Raw genomic sequence first — 16,405 nt, forward strand, 5'->3', positions numbered from 1 at the left:
AAATCATGTGGCTTCTTGGATATGTCATTAAAGGGTTTGGTTCAATTTTCTTTATCTTTTTATAGAAATACTTTTGGGTCTTGTATTTGAAAATTTGTCACTGGTGATAAAAACTGAGTTTAGAGGTCAATGTTAAAGTCTTCTCATTCATAGCAGACTTTTGGTGGTGATTAGTTAATTGGGATGCGATTAAATGTTCAGGTGTTATCATTTTGACTGCCAAATTGAGTCTCCGCAAAAATAAGCGAATGAATTTCTTACCTTTTGAGAGCATTGACATGAGAGGGGAATACACATTATACACAACATTTACTGCACATCAGAAGTAGCTTTTGCCATTATGCACTTGTTTCCTGCTTTTTCATGTTACTCAATATTGTTACGCTTGAGATGCCATACCCATGGTTGACATCAGATTCTGCCATCAGACTCTGCCAGCAGCAGGACATACAGACAAACTGGATCCGGTTTAACAAAAAAGCCTTACAATTGTTAAGTATTATCTCCATTTGTGGTTATGGAGTTAAGCTACAATCAAGCTTGATCAGAGATGAAGACTTGGCTGGGTTTAGATTAGAGAGATGTAATAGGAATTGAGCTCATAATACCAGCCGTAAATCCACGGAGAATGTATTTAATTTTAAGCAATGAATAGTTATATATAATTTATTTCATATGCATAATCGGGATGATATGAAACTGGTCTGGTCGACTAATTTTAAGCAGACACTTGCAATAATTGGGAATAAGATATATCATCCCCATGCTCTTTCAGTAAAATTACCTTCCAAAATCCAATGACAGCCACATCAAGGTGGTTAAGGTCATCCTTAACAACCCCTTATACAGGGGCTTAGATGTGTGTCACGCCCCGCCTTCGGGGAAATCAAGCAAGCTAGGCCGCACGTGGGCAAAGTTTTGGAGATAAAACAAAACTCACGTGACATGTGAGGGAAGTTGAGATATAAGAGGTCTTGATGGAAGCTATGGTTGGTATTCTGGAGGTGGTGGTCAAAGGGAGAGGTTTGAAGGCGGCAAATGGCTCATCTACATCATGCAGGCTTCTTTTCCTGCAAGGAGAGGTAATCTCTACAGGATGGAGATGAGAATGGAGGTTGGCGAAAGTGATGGATGAGGCAATACTCAATAAGGGCCAAGCAAAAATATTCTGGCTAAACCAGACATCACTCAGTAGTAGTGCTGTGCCAAAAAGAAGGATGAATTATATAGAAACAATGATAAAAGGAATTGTTCAACAGAGGGGGACACATGGAACATAAATACAAACATCATATTATAGACAAAAATTGTCTAGCAAAAAAACTAAGAAATGATTTCAGGAGCAGTCTATATCATGAAAGCACAGCATATTCATTGAGAAATGCATACATTGGCTTATGCAGATTTCTCTGCTTCTGCAGCTGCCTCTTCCTCTTGCAGTTTCTTCAAAGATGGAGGCGGTCTCACAACAATACTTTTCTTCCATTGCCTGTCGAACTTTCTTGACAGCCTCTTGTTGATTCCCTCCTCAATCTCTCTTTCCCTTTTAACAGTAAGCATGCGAGCAATCTGTAATCAATATAAAACTCTCATCAATATATAACACTAAGACCAAGGGCTGATAGCATAAAGAAGGTGAAGAAGCATCAGGCTGAACATGTGAGAATACTTTGTTTCTTACAAAGTTTGAAGAATTGTTAATAAAAATTGCAAGGAAAAAATTAGAAAAGCAGGACAAGGGAAAGCCAGGCAGGCAGCAGGCATATGCATAAAACAGCTCACTTCTATGCAACCAAAACATGGTAACTGCTAGCTTGCGACTTTGACTGTACTTCTAAGTCTCAACAAGCCCAAGTGTCATATAGGGACTTTTAGTGGTTCGCGCTTATAAACTCATACAGGAACTTGTTGGCCTGGCAGGTGGTGGAACCACTAGTCCTCAATAGTCCATCAAGTTCCAACAATTAAGCCCCAGCATATTTTTTAAGCCTTCTGCTACATCTCTAGCAAGTTATGCTGCAAAACTTGAATTGCTAAGGAAATACTTCTAATTGATGCTCACAAGCGTAATTGTGCAGTTGATGGTCTTATCAATAACCCCTGCCATTCCATAAAAGAAGCAACGTGAAGTCATCAGAACCTCATTCCAAACTTTTATAGCCACCACCAAATTCTGTTTCACCATTCTGCATTAAGCAGAGATACAACTTAACTACAAGCCGTCTAGTAATTTCCTCATTTAACATCATTTGGGTCCTCTCCTATCCCTCTACAGCCTTAACCAAAACCCTTATCTCTAGTATTCCATTAAGCATGCAAATAATTAAACTGAATTCACATTCGGTTGTCATACAACTTAGCTTCACGTGGACTGTAATACACCATATCTTCCTGGTTGGATCAAATGTATACCCTCTCACATCTTGGCCATTATTACAGGAGCTTCATCAGTTTAAGAATCTTATCAAGATGATAACTATAGGCTACATCCTCTTTACTGCAACCTATGTTATATAATTTATGTGATAGTATCTGTTTTAAACGTCCAGGCGTAGAACTTATCAAATTATAATATGAGATTATCCCTTAGTTGCTCAACATCACTACCATCAATGTTTTTTAAGGCATTGGAAATAGGAGTTCAAGGTAAACATAGATTCCAACAGCATTTGACATATGCATCTATAAGAAGTTTTAAGCATCACCAGAATGTGGGAGATTGATGATGAAAAATAAGTAACATCCTATATGCATTCCATATCTTCATGGGTCTAAGATAAGGTGCATCAGAGCACCTCTCGAATCATTATACAGAACCTATAACATCTGAAAACAGCATAGAAGCAAAGTAATCCAATTCCATAACTTTCATCACCAGTTAATGGAACCATAAATCAGGCCTTTGATCATGAAGACTGCTAGAAAACTAACAGACAGAAGTTTCCGCTCGAACTCCAGCTACCTAATACAGTCCCCAACCTCAATCTAAAACATAGAGGAAAGAGCATTTATATCAAAAACCAAGAAGCATCTCTCACCTACATTATGAATCACCTATGCATAAATTGCAATAAGTTCCAATCGTACTACCAGAACAAAGGAAATAATTTCAAAGATAATAGCATATCATGAAATCATTAACTCGAGTCTTTCCGCGAAGAAAAATCTAAACTTACACAAAAAAATAAATAAATAAATATGCCCGTTAATTCCCACCTCCAGTAATGCTACTTCATTTGAGCAATTATAAGACAGCAACTACAAGTACTTCAAACGAGGTTAAATTAAATAACTAAAATTTCCGCTTCTTAACTAAGAATTACAAACAAGGAAAAGACAAAAATGGAGAAACTTTGAACATACCCTTTTGCGCATACGGCGAAACTCACTAGATTTAAACTCATTACGAGCAGATTTTTGAAGCCTAAGCATAAAAAGCTCGCCTTTAAGATCAACAACCTCTTCATTAATCTGTTCAGTACTCATTTCTCTAATTTCCTTCAGTTCTTCTTGTCTCTTCGACATCGTTATTACTAACGGCTTTCCAGAAAATGACCATGTCGTTTTGACGGGTACCCGCATTGGAATAGAACATGTGTGGCGGATTTGAATGCCGGAGAAACTTGATTTGGGGACCGGAGATAATGGTTTCGGAGAGAAACTAGTTATAGAAAGGCTCAACATTTCTGCTTTCTAGTGTATAATTCTCGTTCAGTCGCTCTATCCAACTCTAAGCATTGTAGAATAAGTAGATAAGGCCCATGCTTCATTTCTCTTCTTGAGCCGTTCTTTTGTCTGCATTTTTCCTTTTGGCATTAGAATTTTGTCAATTTTTAGTTTTACCCCTAATTTATTAGATAAATATGTTTTAAACCTAAAATCTTATGCAAGGGTCACTACAAGTCCGGTAGGGATGGCAAAATCCAATCTAGCCTCGACGAAAATCAGTTCCCGCTTGAAACTTGATGGGAAATCTAGGCTCTATAAAGTGAAATGTCATCGACTAATTGGAAGGGTCTTTTAATGATGTGGTGAATTAAGTTCATATAATAATTTATGTTGTGTGGTAAATTAAGTTTATATAATAATTTCAGTAATAAGCAGTAATGGAATTGAGTTTTCCCCGACCTATCCGTGTCGTGTAGATTTTTAAAATATATATTACAATTTATATTGTACATAAATATAAAAAATATTTATTTAAAAATATTATTGATTATTTAATTTTATTAATACTTAAAAACATTAGTTAATTATATATAAACCTTAACATTAATATATATATATATATATATATATAATAGTTGAGTAAAATTTATAAACTATGAATTTTTAATACTAATAAAATTATTAAAAAAAAAAACAAGCAGAGATCCTCTTATACCTACTAAAAACCTAAATACTCATCGCTTTACTTAGATCTTTTCTCAGACATGGATGGGATTCTCAAAATCCGCTTAGCCCCGCCCTATTACCATTTCTAAATCTGGTAATTTTATATACTCATTTCTACTGGATCTTAATAAGATAGATTTGAGTGCTTTTAAATTTAATTTTCGATACTCATGATAAGTCTTGACAAGGTTCAAATTTATATTCTTGGCAATATATTTTATTATTCTAGTTTAACTATCAAATAATAGGTGCTTATATCCATTCAATATCCATAAATTTTTAATTTTTAAACTTTAATTTTTATAAATGAATCTAGTAAGTTAGTATTTGTCCTGTTATATGAGATCATTCAAATCAATATAAATTTGGTATATATATTAATGAATTTGAATAATGTGATAGTACTAATTAAATAATAAAGTTAAATATTTAAATAAACTCTCAATGGACGATTGATCCCTTGTATTATTAATTTAAACAACAATTTTATTCAGAATTAAGAACACACAAAGATAAAATGAATTAAGAATCGTGAATAAATTGGATGAATGATTTGTATTAGTAAATATCAAGACTTGGTTTATATTATAAGTCATTACATAAGTAAAAAGAAAAAAAAAAAGAAATTGCAGCCCACTAAAATATCATGGTATATATAATAAAGAAATTGTCAAACAGCTAAAACCATAATAAGTAAGAATTGTATTCTAACAAAACAATTAAAATGCAATCGAACAACTTAACATTTCATCCCTTAAACTAAACACTTTCAAGTGTGAAGTTTATATGGTATTTCACATACTCCCAATATTTGTCACAATTGTAGCAAAATTCTCCAACCTCAAAAGCTTAGTCATCACATAAACAACTTGTTCCTTCGTCCCAAGAACTTCAGCTTGATAGCACCATCTTTAACTAAGTCCCAAAGAAAATAGAACTGCACATCTATGTGCTTGCTTCTCCCATGCATGACAAGGCTTTAAGAGAGTTTAATAGTAGAGTTGTTATCACATATAATTATTGTAATTCTTTTTTACTTATGCCCTATCTTTTTAAATATTCTCCTCATCCATACAGCTTAGCAAGTACATGTTGCAGCTGCCATAAATTTAGCCTCGGTGGTTGATAAAGTGACTACTAGTTGCTTTTCTGAAAACTATGAAACAACTCATGAGTTCATCAGAAAAATATATCTAAAGGTGCTTTTTCTATCCTCAACATCTCTGGCATAATCACTATCAGTGAATGCAAGAAGTTCTTCGAATTTACCTTATGCATAAAATATTTGTTATTAGTCGTCCTTTTCAAGTACCTAGATGCTATTTTGGCTACTTGCAAATGTAACTCTATAGGTTTGGACATATAGTGGCTGAAAAAACTGATAATAAACATCATATCTAGCCTGATGATGGTGAGATACATGAGCCTTCTAACCACCTGCTTAACATAACTTTCATCAATTTGAACTGCTCATTCATTGGTATGTAACTTAGAACCTGGTATTAATTGGACTACGCATAGTATTGCTATCTTCCATTCCAAATCATTTTAGAACATCTAATGCATATTATCTTTGGCATATATATACTATCTGCATTCTGTAAAACCTTTATGCCAATAAAGAATCTCATACTCCTTAAATCAAATATGTCAAATAACCTTAATATGGATTCTTTAAATTTTCTCATCAAATCTTCATAAGCACCTTATATTATGTCATCTATGTAAACACTCGCAATAAGAATCTTACCTCTACAACCAGTTTTAACGAGACAAAGTTTGTTTACTATGACATCTCTAAAATCCTTCACTCTCAAAGTGTGCTTCTAATCTACTGAACCAGACTTGAAGGGTTTATTTTAACCCTACAAAGCCTTTCGCATCTCGTATACTTTATGTTTATTCCCTTTACGCATATTAGCCATTGGTTGCGCCATATAAACATCTTCATTTAATTCTCCATGTAAAGCAAACTTTACATTGAGTTGAAAAATCTTCCATCCTATTTGAGCTCCCAAGAAAATAATAATACGAACCATATCCATTCTTGTAACTAGTGCATAAACTTCAGAGTAATCCACTCCTTGTTGTTGTGAATAACTCTAGGCCACCAACCTCATTCTGTATTTGTCCATCTTTCCATGTTCATTAAATTTTATTTTATAAATCTATTATACTCTAATTTTCCTTACACCTGTTGTTACTTTAGTCAGCTTTCATGTTTCATTATTTCAATTACTGCCATCTTATCATCCATGTTAGCTTCCATGTAGAATATTTTTCTACCTCAAAGTTAATTATATCTGCAGATATAATTTGAGCCATATAAGCTCTAATATCTTCAACCTCTGTAAGTCCCTTCTGTAACACCCCCATCACATGCTAACCAATAAACATTAGCCAGGTTGCATACAAGCGTCGTAGAATATATACTATAGGTAGATAGGTCAATATGTAGGTTGTTAAGAATCCAGACACAAGGTTATTAACATATAAACATATGATTATACTTAAACATCATTTAACAAGTATTACAAACATCTTCTTATGCCTTATAAGGCATACTTCCATATATATCACATAATTGCATACAAAAATGCATCAGGAGGAGACTTCACAAAACTGGCCCAACTTGACAGAACTGCTAAAAGCTAGACTTCGCATAGAACCAACGGATGCACTACTATTTACAAACCTGAAAAGAAAAATTTTGGAGAGGAGTGAGCCTCCAGCTCAGTAAATAAATAATCAACATAATCTATATCACATACACTTAATACAATTTTCACCCAATCACATAACTTTCCATGATATTCATAGTTTAGGTATAAAGTCATACCATTCTACTCAATTCATTACAACCATCATAGAAGAAATACAATTCAACAATTATGGTTAGTTCTCACGGCTTGTGGATCCCCTTTAATGTGCTGCTCCGCCTCATCCTCACATATCACACACGTAAGCTCGCCCGCCTCATCTCACATTATACACTTTTATAGCCTCTCTAGGCTTTAGCCTCCCAAGGCTTTATATATATATTTTTTTTTTCACAGGGGAATCCACCATTCACATGCACATATGCACTTAACATCACAATTCAATCATTTCACTTATATCATATTTCAGCAATAACAATTGTTCCACTCAACACCAATCATTTCCATCTCAGTCATTCAAACATAAACAATATTAAGCAAACGCAACCATTTGCGGAACATTTGATTAAATATATGAACATAGCAAATATTAACTATTTACTTACTCAAAATATACTTATTCCTTTAGCATATAAGAACCTCCTTTCTCCACAACTTCCTTTCCAGGCCTTTGAGTACCTGTCAACATATTCATCAATTCACATTTCATGCATATTCCAAATATTCATGTAAATGCTAGTTCTAATGCATTACAAGATCATCCCCTCTCTAATTCATATTAACTCTTCCTCTATGACTCTCAATTATTGTTTTAATATCATAGAAACATTTTTCATCTAGTTAAATACCAATTTAACTTAAATTAACATCAAATAAATTGCATAAAACTAATCTCCAACATCTCTGTTTTCTAGACAGAATTTAGTACCAAGGTATATTTATTGCTGGGCAAAATAGGCTTAATACAAAAATCTCATATTAAATAGACATATCCGTCTATGCGTCTAGTTTCATCTCCAAGAAGAATTACTCAATTCCGACTTCTATAGATTTAATTATTTTCAAATTACTGAGCAAGGGTCATACAGCAAGTTGTACCCGAGCAGCAATCTGTTTGCTCAATTTAAGCAACCAAAACAGCAAAAATAGCAAAATCACAAAACTACAAAGTTATATAGGACTCTTTAAAATTTCCATAGACACCAATTAAGCTTAATTTGGACTTATATAGCCCATGTTATGCCTAAAATACAGAACATCAAGGTTGCTGGAATTTTGACAGTTTTCTATCTTAACATACTTAAACTTAAATCAAGCTTAATCTTTATGCAATCATTCAATACTCTACTAATTCATGATAATCAGACCTTTAATTAATCAATGAGAGCATCAAATGAAGTTTTTCTAATTTGTAATCAAGAACCCTAATGAAAAATTAATAACACTCAAGTAACAACTTACCAATTTTAGCTTTTGGGTTGCTAATATGCTTAAATCCTTTAGCTTAATTTCCATAGACACCAATTAAGCTTAATTTGGACTTATATAGCCCATGTTATGCCTAAAATACAGAACATCAAGGTTGCTGGAATTTTGACAGTTTTCTATCTTAACATACTTAAACTTAAATCAAGCTTAATCTTTATGCAATCATTCAATACTCTACTAATTCATGATAATCAGACCTTTAATTAATCAATGAGAGCATCAAATGAAGTTTTTCTAATTTGTAATCAAGAACCCTAATGAAAAATTAATAACACTCAAGTAACAACTTACCAATTTTAGCTTTTGGGTTGCTAATATGCTTAAATCCTTTAGCTTTAGCTTGGCTCCTTCAATAGTTGGCAAAATCCTATCTTAATCTTAAGTTTTTTCTAGGTATTCCACTCCTCTCTCTTATTCCAAATTTTGTGTTTTTGGCCATGTACGAATTTTAGAGAAATGAAGAGGTAAAATGAGCTTGCTCATGGTTCCAATTTCTAATATTCCTCTCTTAATGCCACGACCTACTAAACTATTTTTATCACCCTAAATTAATTCTTACTAACCATATATAGGTACTAACTTTTAATTGTATCTTTTAAGTCCAATCTATTTACCCAACCTTCAACTATTGGTTCAATTAAGTCTTAAGGCTTAATACACATAACCCAAGTACTTAATCAACTTATCTAAATTAATAATCTAATATCATGCTTCTTATTCTCTACTTATAATTAATATATATCTGTTCTCATAAAATAAAAATATCATTGATATACCATCATATGCCCAATGATTAAATGTAAATGCACATAACATGGATGATGAGAAAATGCTATAACTCTCCCTTCCTTAAGAAATTTCATCCCCGAAATTTTAACAACTCACCAACATTGCAATGGAATAGATGCGGATACTACATCTCATATGCTCTTCCACTTCCCAAGTTGCTTCTCTTGGTGAATGATGACTCCACTTAATTTTGACCATAGGAATGTCTTTCTTTCTCAATTTCTTAACCCTTCGATCAAGAATTTCTATCGGCTCTTCCACATATGTCAACTTTTCTGTAATTTCTATCTCTGGCTCTGGAATGATATGACTAGGATCTGATCTATATCGCCTTAACATAGAAACGTGAAAAATATCATGAATAGAAAACAACTCTGTAGGTAATGCTAACCTATAAGCCAATGGTCCAACTCTTTCAATAATTTCATAAGGTCTTACATACCTCGGACTCAATTTCCCTTGTTTACCAAACCTTAATATTCCTTTCCATGGTGATACCCGTAAGAAAACTTTATCACCCACAATATATTCTATTTCCCTTCGATGCAAATCAGCATAACTCTTTTGTCTGTCCTGTGCTACTTTCAAATTCTTTTTAACTATCTCTATTTTATCCACAGATATAATTAATATATATCTGTTCTCATAAAATAAAAATATCATTGATATACCATCATATGCCCAATGATTAAATGTAAATGCACATAACATGGATGATAAGAAAATGCAGGTGTTACACCTTCCCAGTGACATAATCATTTAAATAAGTTGGAGCTCGTCAGATTCTTCCTCCCACTTCATTTGCTACTATTAACGCATTTAAAGAGGAAGCTGAATTTGACTCACCATTCTCCCCTCCTGTATTTGCTTCGTTGTCTCCATTATGGTTGAGAACATCAATTTCGATTAACTCTACATCACTTTCACTATCTCCCTATTCAAGATCAATCAAACTTTGTTCATTTTTATCCTAGTCTCATTGTTTCTCTTCTTCAAAATTGATATCTCGACTTACTACAATCCTTTTTGAGGTAGGATTTTATAATTGATATACCTTTGATTCTTTATTAACACCTAAGAGAACATAAGAAAAACTTTTACTGGTCAACTTCTCCCTTCTTTAGCTCCGAAACATAAAAAAACATCAATGATCACAATGTTACTATCATGGATATATAATCTCACCCTTCCTTTTCCAAGCACACTCATTTTAGTATTATTTTCCAATTTTACCATTTCCTAGTAAGTTTCATCCAACTCATAAAATGCAGTCTTGTTTCCACTCATATGATTTGAGCAGCCTGAATCAAGGAACCATATATCTTCTTGTAAAGCATGGTTCACCTTGATATATGACATCAAGAGCATCTCGTCCTCTTTATTTAATTTGGCATAGTTGGCCTTCTTTTTCCATTCTTGGACACTCATACTGAAAGTGACTGAGCTTATCATATTTGTAGCATTCAAATTTTGCTTTATTGAAGGATTGTCGTTGTCTGCCTCAATAGCCACCTCTGCCTCGACTTTAACTTCTATTTCTATCATCCACAGTCACCTTTAAAGCCTACTCCTCACCATTAGTTTTATGAAACTCTTATTCATACACATTAGTGAACTTTGTAATTCATCAATTGAGAGTGCATGAATATCCTTAGATTCTTCAATTGAGACAACGACATAGTTAATTTCTCAGTTAAAGTTCTAAGAGTCTTTTCAATAATAGTGATGTCCTTCATCTGCTCTCTATTACTCTTTATTTTGTTTGCAATACTCATGACAGGAGCAAAAGATTATGTGATAATTTCACTTAGTTTCATATCTAGAATTTCAAAATCTCTTCTTAATGCTTAAAGAGTTAAGCGCTTGACCCTTGTATTTCCCTCAAACTTCTTTTTCATTGAATCTCATATTTGCTTTGTTGTGCGTTTCTCCAAAATCTGCTCAATAGTTGTTTTATCAATAACCTAAAATAGATAATTCTTGGCTTTGAGATCCTTCAGTATCAAAAATCATCCTTGTTGTGCTTCAAGCAATACTATTCTTGCTTCTGGTTCTTTATAACCAGTCTCGATAAGATACCAATATCCTTTGAATCTCAAAAGATTTTCCATGAGCATTTTCCAATGATCATAGTAACCATTGAAAGATGAAATGGCTAGTTGCATGAAATTCTTATCCTCACTCATCTTCTCTTTCTTCTTGTGTTTGGAAATCACTTAAAAACTTGTGTGTATTTTTCTCAGGCCTCAGTAAGAGGCTCTAATACTAATTCGTTAAGAATTAAGAACACATAAAAATAAAATAAATTAAGAATCCTGAACAAATAGAATGACTGATTTAGGTTATTGAATATCAAGACTTGGCTTATATAGTCATAGCAGTAACAAAAAAGAAAATTGCAGCCCACATGCACATATATCTATATATATATATATATGTATGTATAATATTTTAGATAATTTATCCAATACGAGAATGTTGACTAGACTTAAGCAAGTTATCCCATTTTCTCTTAAAATGAAGATACATCATATATATAATAATAAAATTATAAAACTAACCTTCAATCGCTATTATCACTAATGCCATCATTGTTATATTCACTATTGGCACCACCACTATATTCAACCACTCAAATTCATCTAAATAGAAATTAAATTATAAAAGTTACTAAATATTCTACCTTTACTTATATGTCTAATGTGATATATAATACTTTTAATAAAACTGACAGTTTTGTAAAAATATTATAGATGAAAAAAAATAAACAAACTGACAGTTTTGTAAAAATATTATAGATGAAAACAAATAAACAAATAAAGATGAATTATGTAACATTACTCTTAAATTATCAATCACCTCCGCCACAACACTTAACATATTTCATTAATTCTAGAGACAACTTTACTATTATCATCACTTGCACCATTACCCACCACTAACATAGCCATTCTCTATGAAAAGAAAAAAAAAATCAAGTATTTAGTAATAATTAATTTTAAAGATTTATTTTTGAAGGTCAGATAAAACCTTAGACCGAGAAAATGAGTTCCAACAAAAAGAGAAGCATTTAACCTTTATTTCTATAAATTCTTGATGGAGTTTTCACATTAGGAAATAGATTTTTTATCTATCCAAATTGGTGGTCTTTACCAAATAAGTTCTTGAAGATTTTATTTAATAAAAATTTTAATTTGGCGTTGAATTGTACTTTAGGGGATCTTAGTTGATTTAATTGTGTTGGGTGATTTTGCTACTGAATTTGGCATTATGTCTTGGAGATCTTAATTTTAGAATGATTTTGGAGAGGAAGAATAAGAAGATAAAGGAAAATAATGTGACCATCTATTTAAATAAATACTATTTATTATTCGTGCATTGCACGTCCATTATTATTATTTAAAATTAAATTTATAGATCTAATTTAATTTATTTTTTAATATTTAATATTAATTTATAATATTTTAAAAAATAATAGCAGACTAACTATTTTTAAATTTTTTAAATTTTATTAGTACAATAATATAAAATTATTTTTAAGATTTTTATTCATTAATTCTAATATTATATAAATTAATATTACCAATTTAATTGATATTATTACTTTTTAGAATTAAAAATTAATTTATTAGTGAATATAATATTTAAAAATATTATTTTCTATAGTTAGAATTATTATCTAAATAGAAAATTAATTTATTAGTTAATATAATATTAAAATATAGAATATGCTATTTTTTTAGAATAATCATTATCTAAATATAAAATTAACCATTGTCTAATTAGAAAACTAATTTATTATTTATATATTATTTATTAGGAGAATGAGTGTTTAATTAGGAACGTATCTTATTGATCAATAAATTAATAGAAAAAACTACAAAATTGCAAATAAGCTTGAACTCCATGTGTTAAAATAAGTACACATGTCAAAATAAAAATTCTGTGTTAAAAATTAAGCACACATGTCAAAAAAATTTAGGTATCAGAAATTAATATAAACTAGTCGTTTATTCATGTGTTGTACAACCGTTATTATTATTTTGATTATAAAATCAAGTTAATAGATACGATCTAATAAAATTTCAGTATTTAATATTGCTTTGTAGAATTTTAAAAAATAATAACAAACAAAATTAATATTATAAATTAACATATCAGTATAATTAATATTACTATTTTTTAAAATTAAAAATTTATTGTATAATTAAAAATCTAATTTATTATTAAATATAATATTAAAATATAGTTTAAGATGTTATTTTCTGTATTAGAATTATTATTTAATTACAAAATTAATTTATTAGTTAATATAACATTAATATATATATTTTTTAGAATAGATTTAAAATCATTATCTAATTAGGAAACTATTTATTAGTTAATATAATATTAGAATATAATTAATGTACTACTATTTTTTAGAATAGAATTAGTATTATTATATAATTAGAAAATTATTTATTAGTTAATATTTTATATTAAAATATAATTAATATTTTATCTCTTAGAATGATGCTTGATTCTCTATTTAGTTATAAAAAATTTCATTAATTTATTTTAATCATTATTTTTTATTTTATTTTAATCACTTTTGTCACTAATGGGGAGTTTACTATGAAAGAAATATAATGATGTGCCAATTTCTTTTAAAGACAACCGAAGTGAGATATAATTAAAATTTTAATAAATAAAATGAATAAATTAAAATAATTAACTTCAAAATAAATATAAAGTGCCAACAAGAGTAAACAAATTTACATATTTGATTTAACAATAAGGCATTTAATTATTAACTCTTTAGAAAGATTGACATTGGATTTTACATTATCTTGAAATAAATACAATAGACTTATATTATAATTAATAGGAAACCGATATGTATATATGAGTATTTTATATTTTGAAATTGAATTATTGACGTATATTTTATTATTTAAAATTAATAAATATGTGTTAATTATTTATCCAGGCACATACACTATAGATAAAAATTATTGAAAAATAAATAAGAAAAAATTGCAAATAAAGTCAGTGTTTGATTAGAAATATAATTTATTAATCAGTAAATTATAAAAAAATATAAAATTACATATAAGCTTAGATCTCATGTATCAAAAATAGTACACATGTCAAAATAAAAATTTTATGTGTCAAAAATTAAGCACACATTAAAAAAAAATTAAATTTAAATATTAATATGTATATAGATTCATAGATAAAACCTATTTGCCTAAACAGAATTCCAGCATGGATAAGTCATTTAGAAGCACTTTATTATGTTTTTATCAATATAGATTGTCAATGAATTTATATATATATTTTTATTATTTATATAAATTAAAATTACATAGATACATTTTATAATTTTAAGTATTATTAATTAAATTTTAAATATAAATATAAATAATATATTTATTTTGGTTGATTTAATAATTAAGTACTATATACAATTGAATAGTATAATATTTAATTATATTAATAAATTACTAAAATAAAAATAATATCACTCATTATAAGTTATATAATATTGTATATTTATGATATATTAGAATGACCCATTTTTAAAGTAGTACTTTTTAATGGAAACAATATTAAACAAGTTTAGAAAATGATTTCAAATATGTTATATAAATATAGTTAAAAGCAAAATTGAAACGGAATGAGTAACAGGAGGTTAATCGATTTTCCCTAAATAGGTGAAGGGTTAATTTATACCTTCCGCCATCTCTTGTGATAAGATAAAATTCTTGAAACCATTTTAAAATTTAGGTGTTAAATCTTCAAATCTCCTATTTCCTTTTTATATTTAAGAAAGACTTGAAATTATAAATCAAATTTAAATCAAGTTAAAAGATAATACAGTTGCTTATGAATCTAAAAATTAGCCAAATTTGATAATAAGAATCGATGAAGTCTGAGTTTAAATATTAATTAAATCAAGAAATTAAATAAAGTTAAAAAAAAATATTTTTAAAAAATTACAATTAGTAAATGACAATATTATAATGAGTAATTTAATATGTTAATTTAAGTCTCATTACTTGAAGGATTAAAAAGAAAAAGTTCTCATTTCAAAAAAAATAAAAAGCAAAAAGATGTAAATAAAAATGAAACCCTAATTCTCAAAATCTTTTGAAATAAGATTGTATCCATCTATTAGATACGATCTTACAAATTAAATCTAAAAGTTGTTTACGATAATATCAAAAATCAGAATCATACTGTAATTATCCAATATGAAAATCCTCATAATTTCACTCATTATAAATTATATAATTTCGTATATTTATGATATATTAGAATGACTCGTTTTAAAAATAAGACTTTTTAGTGAAAACAATATTAAACAAGTTTAGAAAATGATTTCAAATATGTTATATAAGTATAATTAGAAGCAAAATTGAAATAGAATGAGTAATAGGAGGTTAATCGGTTTTCTCTAAATAGGTGAAGGATTGATTTATACATTTCGCCATTCTTTTTTTTACCAAAGATTTTATTTATATGTTTTTAATAATAATGGAATAACTTCGTCAAGTCTTTTAAGACATCACACTCTATTTTCTTGTTGGCTATGATGTTGACATTACACTATAACAAAATTTTATCTCTTAACTTTTAATAGAAAATATATCTCAGTTAATTAAAATTAAGAATATCAATCCTCTAATAATTAAAAATTTAAAATATAAATTCTCATAGAACTATAAGATAGTTATGGTACTAATATTTTTAAACGTAGATGTAAGTCTAACTTATCATATAAAAATAGAATTTATACATTAAAGAAAGACAAGCTAAATGCTTGGTGCTTAAATTCACTTCTCAAAATTAAAGAAAACTATGTTTTATAAAAGTTTATAATTTCTTTCTATACTAATAATGATTAAGTTTGTTTGACATGTTCCTATTTTAGATTATTTTTTCTATTTTCTTATATAGTAATTAATAGATAGAAAGAATATCTACTAATGCTTAGTAATTATCTAGTAATAAAGTCATTAGTTATCTAATATGCTTCTAATAAACCAATCTTTTAAGATTTTATTAATTAATAAAATTTTTCATTT

The 16,405-nt window shown here is 29.2% G+C and overlaps 1 protein-coding gene across 1 annotated transcript; it reads right to left on the reverse strand.

Annotated features, from left to right (window-relative positions):
• Positions 1–1,195: 1,195 nt before the first annotated feature.
• LOC8278070 (50S ribosomal protein L29, chloroplastic) lies at positions 1,196–3,757 on the reverse strand. Its single transcript, XM_002532785.4, has 2 exons — positions 3,364–3,757; positions 1,196–1,569 (listed from the first exon to the last, which is right to left on the reverse strand). The coding sequence occupies exons 1-2, from the start codon at positions 3,682–3,684 to the stop codon at positions 1,396–1,398; spliced, it is 495 nt and encodes a 164-aa protein (XP_002532831.1). The 5' UTR covers positions 3,685–3,757; the 3' UTR covers positions 1,196–1,395.
• Positions 3,758–16,405: the final 12,648 nt, after the last annotated feature.

This window comes from Ricinus communis, chromosome 7, assembly GCF_019578655.1.
Source record: "Ricinus communis isolate WT05 ecotype wild-type chromosome 7, ASM1957865v1, whole genome shotgun sequence".
Classification (NCBI taxonomy): domain Eukaryota; kingdom Viridiplantae; phylum Streptophyta; class Magnoliopsida; order Malpighiales; family Euphorbiaceae; genus Ricinus; species Ricinus communis.